Source organism: Ostrea edulis, chromosome 4, assembly GCF_947568905.1.
Source record: "Ostrea edulis chromosome 4, xbOstEdul1.1, whole genome shotgun sequence".
Classification (NCBI taxonomy): Eukaryota; Metazoa; Mollusca; class Bivalvia; order Ostreida; family Ostreidae; genus Ostrea; species Ostrea edulis.
Genome location: NC_079167.1, coordinates 62416351 through 62429788, shown reverse-complemented (window position 1 = coordinate 62429788; position 13438 = coordinate 62416351). Strand labels below are relative to the sequence as shown.

Below are 13438 nucleotides of genomic sequence, written 5' to 3'. Positions count from 1 at the left end.
TATGGAGACATTACTATTGCCGATGAAGGTGAAGGGCTGTCAAATTTAAGCCTATGTTAGGCGCTCATGGCCATTGAGCAGGGAGGGATCTTTATTGTGCCACAGCTGCTGCGACACGGGAACCTGGATTTTGCGGTCACATCTGAAGGACCAAATGATATGTGTACGAAGAAAACCTAATTTTTTTTCATGCAATATTTGGCGATTTTTCATAGAGTATTTAGAGGACATGCCTTGGTTTTGGTGGAGGTTAGTCTGAAAAGAGGAAATGATATAATAACTTGGTTCAAAATGCTTCAAATTGAGCTGAATAATCGTTACTTCAGCTCATACGTTTCCATGTTTTGTTGGTTCATATCAGTACATATTTAGCTCATATGAGCTGTAAGCTTCAAGTGAGCTCTTATGATCACCTGTTGTCCGCCGTCTGTCTGTCTGTCCGTTTGTCTGTAAAAATTACACATCTCCGACTTCTTCTTTAGAACAACTGGACCAATTTCATTTAAACTTTTCATAAAGCATCCTTCGGTAAAGGGGGTTTTATTTCAATTGAAGGACCACGACCTTTACAAAATTGTTCAAATCACGACTCCGGAGATAGGATGATGCCACAATAGGGATTAAATTTTCACATAGGGATACATGATTGTGTACATAGGAAAATGTTTTAAAATTTTCATTTTAGGAACAGCAAGGCCTTGATTAATTTTATCAATATGCAATAATCCTCAGAAAATGCAAATTTATTCAATTTGTGGCCTTTGGCGTAGGGTGGGACCATAGTAGGGGATCAAAACATAGTGAAAAGTCTTTACAAATCCTCAAAATTAATTACAACTGGGGTAGGTTGGGACACAATAAGGGATTAAAATTTTGCATGAAAAGTTAAAGGGGAAAATTTTAAAACACCTCAAGACCAGCAGGATCCTGATTAGTAGCATCACTTTGCAGACATTTTCAGATTCCGGTTAACTGATTCTATGCACAAGTACTCATTTACAATTTTAGATAAAAAGATGCTCATTGACAAAATCTCTCATGATAAGGTCTTCCAACATTTTGTTGAAATTTTCATGGGCACATATTGTGCTGGATTATTAAATGAACTCTTTTTGTAATTTCATGAAGCAGAGTTTATTCAAAGAGTTCTACATAAGAATAAAACAAATGCTCTTGCTGTGGCCTTCCACTCAACATTTAGATTCTCATGTATCGACGACGTGTTATCAATTAACAATTCTCATTTTCATCCATATATATCCCAGTGAACTCAAAATAAAAGACATCACACAGTTTACCATATCTGTTGTCTGACTTGTTCATACCGATTGTTAGGCCGTTCTTGGCACACTAATCTTAACTGCGGATAACTCCGTTTACCTGATCAAGATATAGGGCTGACGGCGGGTGTGACCGGTCGACAGGGGATGCTTACTTCTAGGCACCTGATCCCACCTCTGGTATATTACGGGGTCCGTGTTTGTCCAACTCTCTAATTTGTATTACTTATAGGAGTTATAAGATTGATCACTGTTCGTTATCTTCACCTTTCATTTGGCTATTTAATTAAATATAGATATAGACAAACGAATATGACAACTCTATTGACATTCAAGATGATTTCAGGTTTTCCCACATATTATGTAGCAATATCCCATTATTTCATGTGCATCTGCACATGGTGTTTATGCTTCTCTACTGATTCAACACGTAAGAACTTGTTCTGCATGTAGTCAGTTTTTTAATGTAGGAATACTACTGACAAATAAGTTGATGTTGCAGGAGTTTTAACAGGCTCGTTTAAAGTCAGCCTTTCGTAAGTTATATGGTCGTTATGACAAGCCACCACTGGGTCAAAAGTGTCTGGCGTGTTTCATACCGATTGTTGGCTGTTCTTTACTTACTGATTTTGACTAAGGATTATTCTGTTTATCTTTATATCAAGATATAGGGCTCATGTCGGATATTTCCGTACAACAGGAGATGCTTACTCCCCCTAGGCATCGGATCCCACCTCTAATATGTAAAACTTATACGGTACCAATTTTGATCACAAGATGCGCATTTCGACAAATAATGTCTCTTCAGTGATGCTCAACCGAAATGTTTGAAATCCGAAATAACTATGAAGTTTTAGAGCTATTATAGCCAAAAAAAGCGTGCCAAAAAAAGTGGAGTCAAATTCGTCTAAGGATAAGAGCTATGCATGAGGGAGATAATCTTTAATTTTGAAATGAATTTCTAAATTTTATAACAGCAATTAAATATACATCCGTATTTTCAAGGTAGTAACGAAGTACTTAGCTACTGGGCTATGTTCAGGGGTCAGGTATCTAATTCCACCTCTGGTGTGACCAGGGGTCCGTGTTTGCCCTTTTCCTAATTATTATATTCTTTAATCACTTTTCGTTATCTTCACTTTCAAAATCCAAATGTTCTGATTTCAGTTATTTATAGACCCTGGAGTAAGGATGGGTTGAAATCGGTTAACAAATTTTACAAAATACATGAATATATCGTTTTCAGAACAGCGAAGCCATGTTAGTCATATTGAAGAGGTGTCTCCGTGTTGTGTGGATTCGTGTTCAGTTACGTCACAACCCCGTACGACCGGGTGAGTGTCAAAATTCATCAGGGGTTTGAAGAGGGAACATACTTTATAAAAGTGTTCCTCTGTAAAATAGGAGGGCCAATGCGACTCAGGTGAGCGTTTTGGCCCTTGTGCCTCTTATATCATGAATAAAAGGGATAACAATCAACAACAAAAACTGATGATTCTGAAACCAAATTACTTTGGGTTATGATCAACTTTGTACAAGTATGTGAAATTTCACAGTAAAACCGGCACTTGTGAAATGCCGTTCATGTCAAGGAAGAGTTTAATTATATCAAAAAAGCATAACTCAAAAAACTATACGTCTTAGAAGCAAATACATGTACATGTACTAGTAAATTTGATTTAACACTATGCTCAATTTTGATAAATATTAGTTCATCTTGTTTTATCTTAAAACGATGTTCGTAGTCATTTATAATGTATTCCATTGGTTAGCTTGACAAAAACTGCTCTGGGTCTGCTGTATGTATTACAACAAAGTGTAACTGTTATCTTTATAGACCCACAAGGCGGCAACATGTTGACCTTGAAATAAAAGTTTATAGTTGATGTATGAAAATGTCAGATATTGTCGTTATGGCCAATTTCCCATTCATGAAATTAAATACGTTTTTGAAACGGTGGATTTATTTGGGTTTTTCCATCATATGTCATTTTTATTTTCATTCAGTGATAAAAATGTATGAATACATATTTACTAGGTTGACGGTAAAATAGTTCTTCGATTAATTTCTTTGATGTTTCTATAAAACGTATAGGCACAGTAATTCTTTATCGTATCGTCACACTTGACTAGATGACGAGTGACATGCTATCTCTCTATGATGGGGTGTTAGTATGATATCGGTACTAAAGAGGAACAGGAAATTCATGGAGATATGGACAAGGTAGGAATGAATGTGATACAAATACTGAACACCCTTCCAGGATTGATTGTATAACTAGTCTGAAATGACCACTTTATCTGCCAGGGATTGATTATATAATAGACTGACACGACCAATTCATCTTTCATGCACTGGGTGTTTAAATATTGTTATAATACAATACCACTTTCGAGACGTGTGTGCGAAGTTTTGGCGAATTTCTTGAGTTGAAGCAGCAAGTGAGAGAAGCACGATTGCTATACACATAAGGAAAGTTCACTTCACTAGACCTTTGGATCAGGAAAGATTAAAACGAAGATTTAAAGAGTGCAATTTTATTGTTCAAATGGCTGGCTTTGTCATGTATTGTATGTCATGGACTACATCTAGGAAAGGAAAGGGAATATTTGTAACTTGTTTTCTTTATTTTGTGGGGTCAAAATTCAGTCATTTCATTCGGCGGCCTGACATTAATTGAGGCACATTCGCTTTTGTCCACAGGTGTTTGTCAGTTTCGTTGGACCATTTAAACATGGTTCATTTTATCTTCCTAGTTCTTTTCCGACTCCGTAGCGATCAGAAAATAGGCGGCCAAATGTTTTCCCTTCGTTATCAAAACAAGGACTAGCCAGGTACACCTCTATCTAACTTCCTAAACCAAAGTGAAGTTATATTTCCATACCAGTTCGTGATTTCACAGCATATATTGCTCGTTAATTACTAACACATGTAATTGTACTTCAAATTGATTTTTGAGGAAACAGTAGATGTTCCACACTAATCGTCATCATGCAACTTCACAGTTGCAAATTTGTTAATGCAATTAATCAGCGTATGATTTTGTAATCAATCATTTTAGAGTCAATCATACCGACCACAGAAGGTCAAACAAAACAGTACTGAAATAATTTTTTACTTTAATTTATTTATTTAGGAATAGGCACATATACAATATACATGAAAATACAAGATAAAATCACAGACGAACACATAGTTAAAGCAAAAAATGTATTTGTTAAATACATAACATAAAATCGAAGGAAACAATGTCAACACACAAGTAGGAGAAGATAGCGATACCTACATCAAGATAAAGACTAGAGAAAGTTGTGTCATATTGTGATATTTTAAATTTACGCCCACTCAAAATATTCACAAATTACAATGTGACATTGAATGCAATGACAAGATACAAGTCGGAAAAGTTAAAATGCAACATTGAAATGTCATGATACAAACTAGTGAAGGTTAAATGTAACAATAAAATGTCAAGGTACATACTAGTGAAGGTCAAATATAACAATAAAATGTCACGATACATATACTAGTGAAGGTCAAATATAACAATAAAATGCCACGACACATACTAGTGAAGGTCAAATATAACAATAAAATGCCACGATACATACTAGTGAAGGTCAAATATAACAATAAAATGTCAAGATACGTACTAGTGAAGGTCAAATATAACAATAAAATGTCAAGATACATATTAGTGAAGGTCAAATATACCTATAAAATGTCACGATACAGATTAGTGACGGTCAAATATACCAATAAAATGTCAAGATAGATTAGTGAAGGTCAAATATAACAATAAAATGTCACGATACAGACTAGTGAAGGTCAAATATAACCAAAAAAATGTCAAGATACATACTAGTGAATATCAAATGTGATAATAAAATGTCAAGATACAAAACAGAGAATTGTGTAATATTGAAAATTTAGGTTACAAGGTGGATGTAAATGTTGTATTTTTTTTTTTATTTACTTTGTACACCTACTAATGACAGTGGGTGCAACAGTGTCAAATATAGACATGAAAATAATAACAGGATACAAACTGGAAGACGTCGAGTACAACAACGATTCTGTAGAATGTATATCGGAAATAGTCTAATGCCACAGCTCATTAGTACGGAAGCAACAGTTAAACGAAAAAGTGATGATAGCAAACAGTGATCGAACTCACAAACAGTAAAAAGGGTTGAGTGCAATAATAAAACAGGGAGGTGTTGATGAAATTTTCGCTGAGAATATTATCCAACAGTAACTGTGGGACAGAATGGTTAGAAAGCGAATAAGTTAGTTCGACTGGGGCTGAAAATGGTCAAATGGAATGTTGAAATAGAAAAATGCTGACTGCAAAAAAAATGTTGGCAGCAACTCTAGAACGGTTGGTTGGTTGGTTGGTTGTAAATTGTTTAACGTTCCATTCAAGAATCTTTCGCTCTAATGGAGACGTCACCATTGCCGGTGAAGAGCTGCAACCTTTAGGCCTGTACTCGGCGCTTACAGCCTTTGAGCTGAGAGGGATCTCTATCGTGCCACACATGTTGTGACACGGGGCAACGTTAAGATATGTAATATGAAAACGTTAAATTGTAAAATGTGGAAATTGTAACATTCAGATAAGCAAGGGTTGAAAGCAAAAATTCGACAACTATATAGTGGTATGATGTGCAGTGGACATTATCGGAACACCAATGATACCAGTTAATCTATTTTACTATTATATGATTGAATAATTCCTAGCTCTCTAATTGGCTGAGATCCAACAATGTAGAAATCATACTACGTTATGTTTACCTGCACGTAACCTTCCAGGTGAACATAAGGAATTATTTTTTCCACATAGGACCAAAAATAGGTCAGGAACATCCAATTTAACGCGATCGATTATTCTTATTTTTGCCGTCCAATGAAATTCCGCGTTTCTCACTGGGTTCGGCTAAGATTTCAGCAGGTTTGATTTCCGGTCGTCACATTAACAATCTTGAAGGTTTTTTTTTAATCATATAATAAAACAATTATTGCTGTTTTTGAGGTCAATACGATGATTTAGCCACCTTCGAAGTACAATATTCACCTCGCCCTTCGGGCTCGGTGAATTTTGTACTCCTCAGGTGTCTAAATCATCGTATTGACCTCAAAAACAGCAATAATTGTATATTGATACATAATTGGATTATATATTTAAATTAAGAATAAATTCTTCTTTGATTTCCACAGCACATGTTATCATTGTACTTGATGTGACTTTTTCATGATTTAAGAGAGCCCTGTGCTGTCTTTTTCTTCTATTTTGCGAAATGTATCGTTATTAATTAATAATATTTTCTTTCATATGCAAAAAATTATCGTTATCAAATAATATTTCATTTCGTATACAAAAAAATAGTTGTTAATAAGGTATAGCATTTTTCTTTAAAGATACCAAAACTATCATTATTAACTTATAGCACTTCTTTTTATATACAGTAACAACTGCATTGTTATAACCTTATAATAATTCCTTCCATGTAGAAAAACTTGTTGGGAGGGGGGTACAAATCCAGTTCTTTAAACAAACTGTGCACTCTCCCGATTGCATGTTCATATGGTTATACGAGCAAGTTTTCAGTGATGCATTGAATCAAAGCGGTGAGTTTATCTATCTTGGGATCTGAGAGAGCATTTGCCTACCTACTTACATTGTCAATTCTTGTGTAAGATAAAGATAGAGAAGAATTAATTGACAACATATTGACATCGACAGATCTCATTAGCAAATTTATTGAGATGTAAATTTAACGACTTATTATTAACACCTATTAAATTATATGAAATGTTTATTTATCAAGAAAGACAACTCAAACTATAAAACTTGTGACCGGGCTCATTATGTTGTCATCAAAAGAAATTTAAAAAGAAAAACATCCCTTGACTTCAATAATTATTCTCCATAGGCTATACGGCGGTTCTTATCGTGACGTTGTATGTGCAAGTTGTACTTGGCATCTTTGTGATTCTTGCTAGACTCCGTTAATAAATACAGTCTTGTTTTACAGGGATCAATTAATGAAAATTCTCAGATGATTATCATCTTAGCCATTTACTTCAACACAGAAATGGTGGTTTAATAGACCTATGTAAGGAATAATATATAATTCCCGGGCCTCGACAGGCGTTCCAATGTTAAGGAACCCTCCCTGTTACGGCCATGGGCGCAAATTTGTAATACTTCACCTACAACTGGTGACGTCTCCATATGAATGACACATTCTCGACGGGACGTAAAACAAACATTAATCAGTCGGCCTGATTTCTCTGAAAAATGCTTTATTTTATTTGAAATCCCCTGTGATTAAGTTTGCATCTGTTTTAAAATTTTACTTGTTATATAAAATAGTTACCATCTATTTTCATACTAAAGAAAAGTAGTAATTTTTACATTTTGAATACAAGGACTCTCTACAAATACAATCAGAAATACAGCGTCTAAGAAGCCACCCATAGTGTTTCCATTAAGGGCACCAGGTTCTTTAAATACTTAAAATCAATTTAAAATATGTACATTGTATACTATTTTTATGAACCAGGAAAATTTATTTACTAGTGCTATTAAAGGAAATCATTAAAATAGCAAAGATTTTGGGGTGGTTTTTTTTTACCCCATATATAAACTATGCGGCCTTATAACCCTAGTGTCATCGGTAAAACACTTCACAAGAGCTAGTATGATATTGCTAGCAGTTGATTCCCTGTGTCGCACAACGTACACGTCCATTAGTGACGTGTTTAAATGCTCTCTTTTTATTGATTGATCGACATATCTAAAACTGCAGTGAAGGAATGCTCACAAAACGAATTCTTATTGGTAAATTGGGTCATAAGTATCAAATATCATGTTTGTACTAAACTTAATGCAAATAAAAATAATTGATAAAAGAATAAGTATGAATATGTTGTGGATACCTTCCTATTTTGACAGTCACTTCGACACTGTCCTTGGTTTTTACGTGAAGGTCAACTAAATAGCGTTGTCGAAAACATGTATAAATAGATTTCATTCGTAGATTAAAAAATATCAACAAATAACGTTTTCAATTTTCATAAATATTTTTTTATTTAAAAAACCAGAACTGCTGAGTCGTTTAGGCATGTTGTATTAGATATTCATACCATGCACTAAATCACAACGAAAGAATTCACACGCTTAGCGCCATTCAGTACTTTTGAGTAGCTTATAATGTCTTATTTAGGAAAACGCAGACATTTTTTTATGCAGAATGAATATTGATTTTAGATATTGCTCTATTGTATGCTAAAATTATGAACACGTGTTTCAACATGTTGTACAAAAACACCACAATGAAATAAGGAAACTTATGATGGAAATTAAACATACAAAGTAGTTTCATCTTGTAGGTATTTATTCTAAAACCCCATTAACTTTATGAAAATTTATTATTACGAAAACATTGAGATATATTTATAAACATTCTTTTTTCCTTACATCTGTTTACTTCTCATTATTTCGTTTCAAATCCAAATCATTAGAATTAGGCAGTAAATTTAATGTATGGTATATTTCATAAAGCTTTACAAGTGGTGTTTATATTTGGAAAAAATGTGTATGACTTAAGTATTGTATGTTAAAGGCAGCTTTGGAATCCCTCCTAGTATTTAAATGACAGGGGTGGATCCTAAACAAATTTTAAAGGGGAGGTTACGACTCAACTATGGTAGCTTTTCCGCCTTGAAAGGGCTATTGAAGAGCGCAAAATGACAAAAATTGAATTATTTTTATTTGATATCTTCACCAAATGGGAGGGGGTTGCAACCCCTTAACTCCCCTTTATATCCGTCACTGGTGAGGGTTCAAATGAGGAAATGATTTGCCACATTTTCTCTTGATTTCATGGCTTGTTGTTTAAATCGTACTTTGCTAAGCATTCAGCTGGCTAGGCTTTAATTTCGCGATCTACAACTGCAGAGAAAATAAGACTCTAAACAGTGACCGGTAGGTTAATACCAATTTCCAGTCGAGATGGCATCGAAAAATGACATTGAAGGTAATTTACAGATTCTGTAAGGATACAATCTTTATACCTTAACTTTCACTTTATCAGCAATAGCTCGTGACAAATCTAAATGTATATAAAACGTCATTGGGGAAACCCCCTTCGACAAGGAAGGTTTATATTTAAATACTAGAACATTTCTGTTCATACCACATTCGATCGATGCAGATTGTTGACGATATGTAGTTGAGGAGTTGGGGGATGACTTGTTAACATACATATTGGTGAAACAGTTAATCATCATGTCGCTTATCAATCATGTACGTGTACCCACCCTGAAGGATATGGAAAGTGGAATCCTTGAGACAAAACATAATGTTGCTTTGTTCAATGCTTATCTTCTTAGTTTGATCGAAAGGGCAGAATTCGGAGATGGCTTGGACAGACAACAAGAGTTTGACAGAGTTAATATTAACAAACTGATAGAAAAGGTCTCAGGACTTGTATTGGAGTCGGATCGACTGAAATTAAACTTGCAGAAATTCAACGACATCTGTAAGGAAGATTCAAAACAAGGTAAAGAAAGGAATATCAAACTAAAATCATTAGTTAATAAGTGCCTTCTGAGTATGTTTGGGGGGGGTAGGGGTCAAGTTAACAATGTTTTTATTAAATACTAGTATACAACATATAGTAGCTACATAATGGTAAATAGTTTGGGTGTTTTAAAAGAAAAATCATGTATAATATGTTTTACAGGTGAAAGAATTAGCAAACCTATCCAGGAAGTAGGATCACCGACCCAGGTACCAATGATATACAATCAAAATACTCGTGTTCTTTGATTTGGTATTTAATCGCTTTGTGTTGATTTTTAATTTCGTTTATACAGAGGGATAGCGCAGAGATGGTCACAAAAAGAGGAAAACAGAGTAAATATACTTTTTATAACATACTTTTTATTAAGAAAGGATTGACTAAATATCTTAGTCGAATATGCATCTGTAGTTACATAGTGTCAGCTCTTAAAATAACGTCTTTCAGCGTCAAAACATCCATCATCGAAGACGGACAGTGGTATCAGCATGGACGACAGACTGTCCAGACCAGGTAATTAAATATCATTTGATGATAATGGTAAATATGACTAGAAGAAGGAAAATGATAGACGATGATTGTTTTCTTTACTTTACAGATTCAGCTGCTTCTAACCAGTCTTTACCCCCCACAGCAGAAGTAAGTAATGTGAGGTGTTTCAAGAACTTGTGCTATGATCTTGGTTTCTGATTCTGTTATTAAGTAATTATCTGTCTGTTTTTTCAGGCCTGTGAAACAGATGATTATGATAAGGATCCTCTAGATCCCAGACTATCAATACGTACAGAGAATCTTTTAACCACCCAAGCAGAAACTGCTTCTAGTCGGCGTGTCGGCAGAACTCATGGCCAGAGAGAGACACATAAGCCAACGAAAAAGGCTTCAACATTATAATGCAGAAAACCTATTCTCTATTGTTGGTAAATATTTTAAGCGTAATTTTCGTAGCGAGAACTTTTGTAATATTCCCGCCATATTTCTCAACGGTGGAAAGGTGAACATTCCGTGTTTGTTTCCTACGCATGATTACTTACCTCCAATAATAATGATATTATAGGCCAGTAATTGGATGAAAATAAGGATATCCAATCATGGAAAAGTAATCAAGGGTGCTACTCAAATTTGATACTGTCGATGAAAAGTTCATTTATTTCAATATTATATCATTTAACATGGGTTTCAACATAAAAAATATTGACCAATTCTGTTTGATTATTGATTGTTGAATTACAACATTTGTTTCATCAGAATGATAACAATTTCTACATGCTAATGAGTTACACTCGTTGAATACTTGTTGGGCTGTTTAAAAGTTGTGTATATTTTCATAAATATTACGACTTAGTTATTACATTTGTAAATATAATTGTTTTATTATCTGTAAAAAAAAAAAAAAAAATGCAATGTGATATAATGTAATGTGCAATAAATTTTCGTTAAGATTCATTATCATTATTTCTAATTTATTTTGACATCACAAACAGTATTTACTTTATTCATTGAAGAGATAGGAGTATACAGCCTGCAAAAAGAGATGTGTTGTCAAAACTCTTGTTTACATACATACCTGTATGCATTCAATACCATAAGGGAAGTTTTTGTGTTGATATTTAACAATGATATTACACCCGCACCGGAAAAAATATATACAATGTAGTTGCTTTTACGGGGAATAAATAGAAAACCAAAAAATTTCATCTATCGAAGCATTTTCGTAAAACAAGATAATCGTTATTACTTATCAAGGAAGATTTAAACATTGTGTGAATAAATAGGATTTAAATGAGCAAGTCAAGCACCGACAGACGCTCGAGTTGTAAAAGTAATTTTCCTGTTCGATCTAAATTCTTAAATCCCACATGATATTAATCTACACTGCGGCAAGTTTAACATGTTTAAAAGATCACTATCAATTTTCGAATGAATTTTCATTCAGAAGATACCATTCTACAAATACTTTATTATCATTTGTTTTGTGTATTTTACTTCACATCTTTATAAAGTCATGCTTTTGAATGTAACACAATATCTTTTAAAGATGTAGGGAAATTGTACATGTTCCTGTACATTTCAAATGTCAATTTTGAGAAGCAATAAATATGTTCACGGTATTGTGCATGCGCTTCATTACTAAATATCTACTGAAATTTTACGTCCTCGCCAGATTAAATGGTCTGAAAAGACTTCAGGAAGTTTTTGTATTATTATTATTCTAGTAAGATTAGGGGAAACTTACATACTTGAACAAATCTCACAAAATGGTGGTCATGAAAAATGCTATACCCTCAATTGAGGATATTGAAAAGAAATAAATTCCGATTAAGCAGTGTTTCTTTGAACTGCGATATGGAAACATTAAAGGAGAAGAAAGACACGAAGGCTCATGGAATGAACGAAGTTGAAATTGTAAAAGTTCTGGACAACACCAAGGGACTTCAAGAGGAACTTGAAAATTTATCCTGAATCTAAAAAGATACCAAGTACTTACGAAGCATAGGAGATAGAGTGGTATATCTACGTTTGTTTGGGGTTCGTGGTGGACTTTTTTTTTGCGGTAAACATTTATATTTCTATATTGTTTGAACAATATACATACATATTTTAGCCAACAAATAAAGGCAATAAGTTGTGTTTTATCCCCGAAAACAGTCAAATTTTTAAGGCAGTTTCCTGGCGCTTGTACAGATGTAACGTAAGAATATTTATGTGGTAATACCTACAAAAAAAGTATTTTACGTAAAAGCATTTAAATTTCCTTGACTTAACAACTACATTTCAACAACTGGTACCGATTCACGAATATTTTGGGTTTCACATATTCTAACTCCCACGAAGATAAGTTTTTCTGTACAAATATAGGTCTAAAACATGTCCTACAAAATCAAAATACAAATTTCTTAAAGCCATGTGGTAAAACGATTGTGAAAGAGAACTAACAGAAAAATAAAGGAATTATTTATATTTCGAGATGTCGCCTGCAAATAATTTCCCATTGACTATCATTTTTGAGATATGGAAAAATATCATTGAAAGGAAAAACATCAATTTAGCCATCATCAATAATGTAATGGGTGTTTGGCCAATCAGGTTGGAAAAAAAGTTTTTCATTGTTGACAATCATGATGCACTGGGTTTAGAATTTCAGTTATGCATTTGAGATACATTATAAGTAAATTGTACAAGATGCAATCAGTGAACACAGTTTTCAATTTTTGCAGATTGTTTGTCTCAATAATCGCTATATTAAAGACAAATGGAATCCTTTCATTTCATTTAGTCTATTTTAGTTGCATCATTTATTTTTATAAGCCCAGTCTGTGAACAAATCACGTGATCAAATTGACAACTATCCACCACCCAAGATTGATGATGTTTGCTTGTAAATTACATTTTTTTTTTTGTGGTTATTGTCGTTAATGGTCATATTTCTGGTATGTTTCCCCAAACGACAGAAACATTTGAAGTACAAGAAAGGTATGAAAGATGTACTTTGTAACTTTCTCTGACCTATTTTTATTGTCCTTCCGAAATCACATTCAAGCAGAAAAGTATATCAAGGACTGACAAGT

At 33.8% G+C, this 13438-nt stretch overlaps 1 protein-coding gene across 1 annotated transcript; it reads left to right on the top strand.

Annotated features, from left to right (window-relative positions):
* Nucleotides 1-9427: 9427 nt before the first annotated feature.
* Nucleotides 9428-11315, top strand: LOC125669083 (uncharacterized). The gene is made up of 6 exons (XM_048903529.2): nt 9428-9848; nt 10032-10078; nt 10165-10204; nt 10317-10382; nt 10468-10508; nt 10596-11315. The coding sequence occupies exons 1-6, from the start codon at nt 9575-9577 to the stop codon at nt 10761-10763; spliced, it is 636 nt and encodes a 211-aa protein (XP_048759486.2). The 5' UTR covers nt 9428-9574; the 3' UTR covers nt 10764-11315.
* Nucleotides 11316-13438: the final 2123 nt, after the last annotated feature.

Bases quoted from the DNA above. Each gene is read 5' to 3' on its own strand.
- LOC125669083 (XM_048903529.2), top strand. From the start codon at position 9,575: ATGTCGCTTATCAATCATGTACGTGTACCCACCCTGAAGGATATGGAA. The intron at 9,849-10,031 runs GTAAAGAAAGGA...TATGTTTTACAG, and splicing joins TAAGGAAGATTCAAAACAAG to GTGAAAGAATTAGCAAACCT. The intron at 10,205-10,316 runs GTAAATATACTT...AACGTCTTTCAG, and splicing joins CACAAAAAGAGGAAAACAGA to CGTCAAAACATCCATCATCG.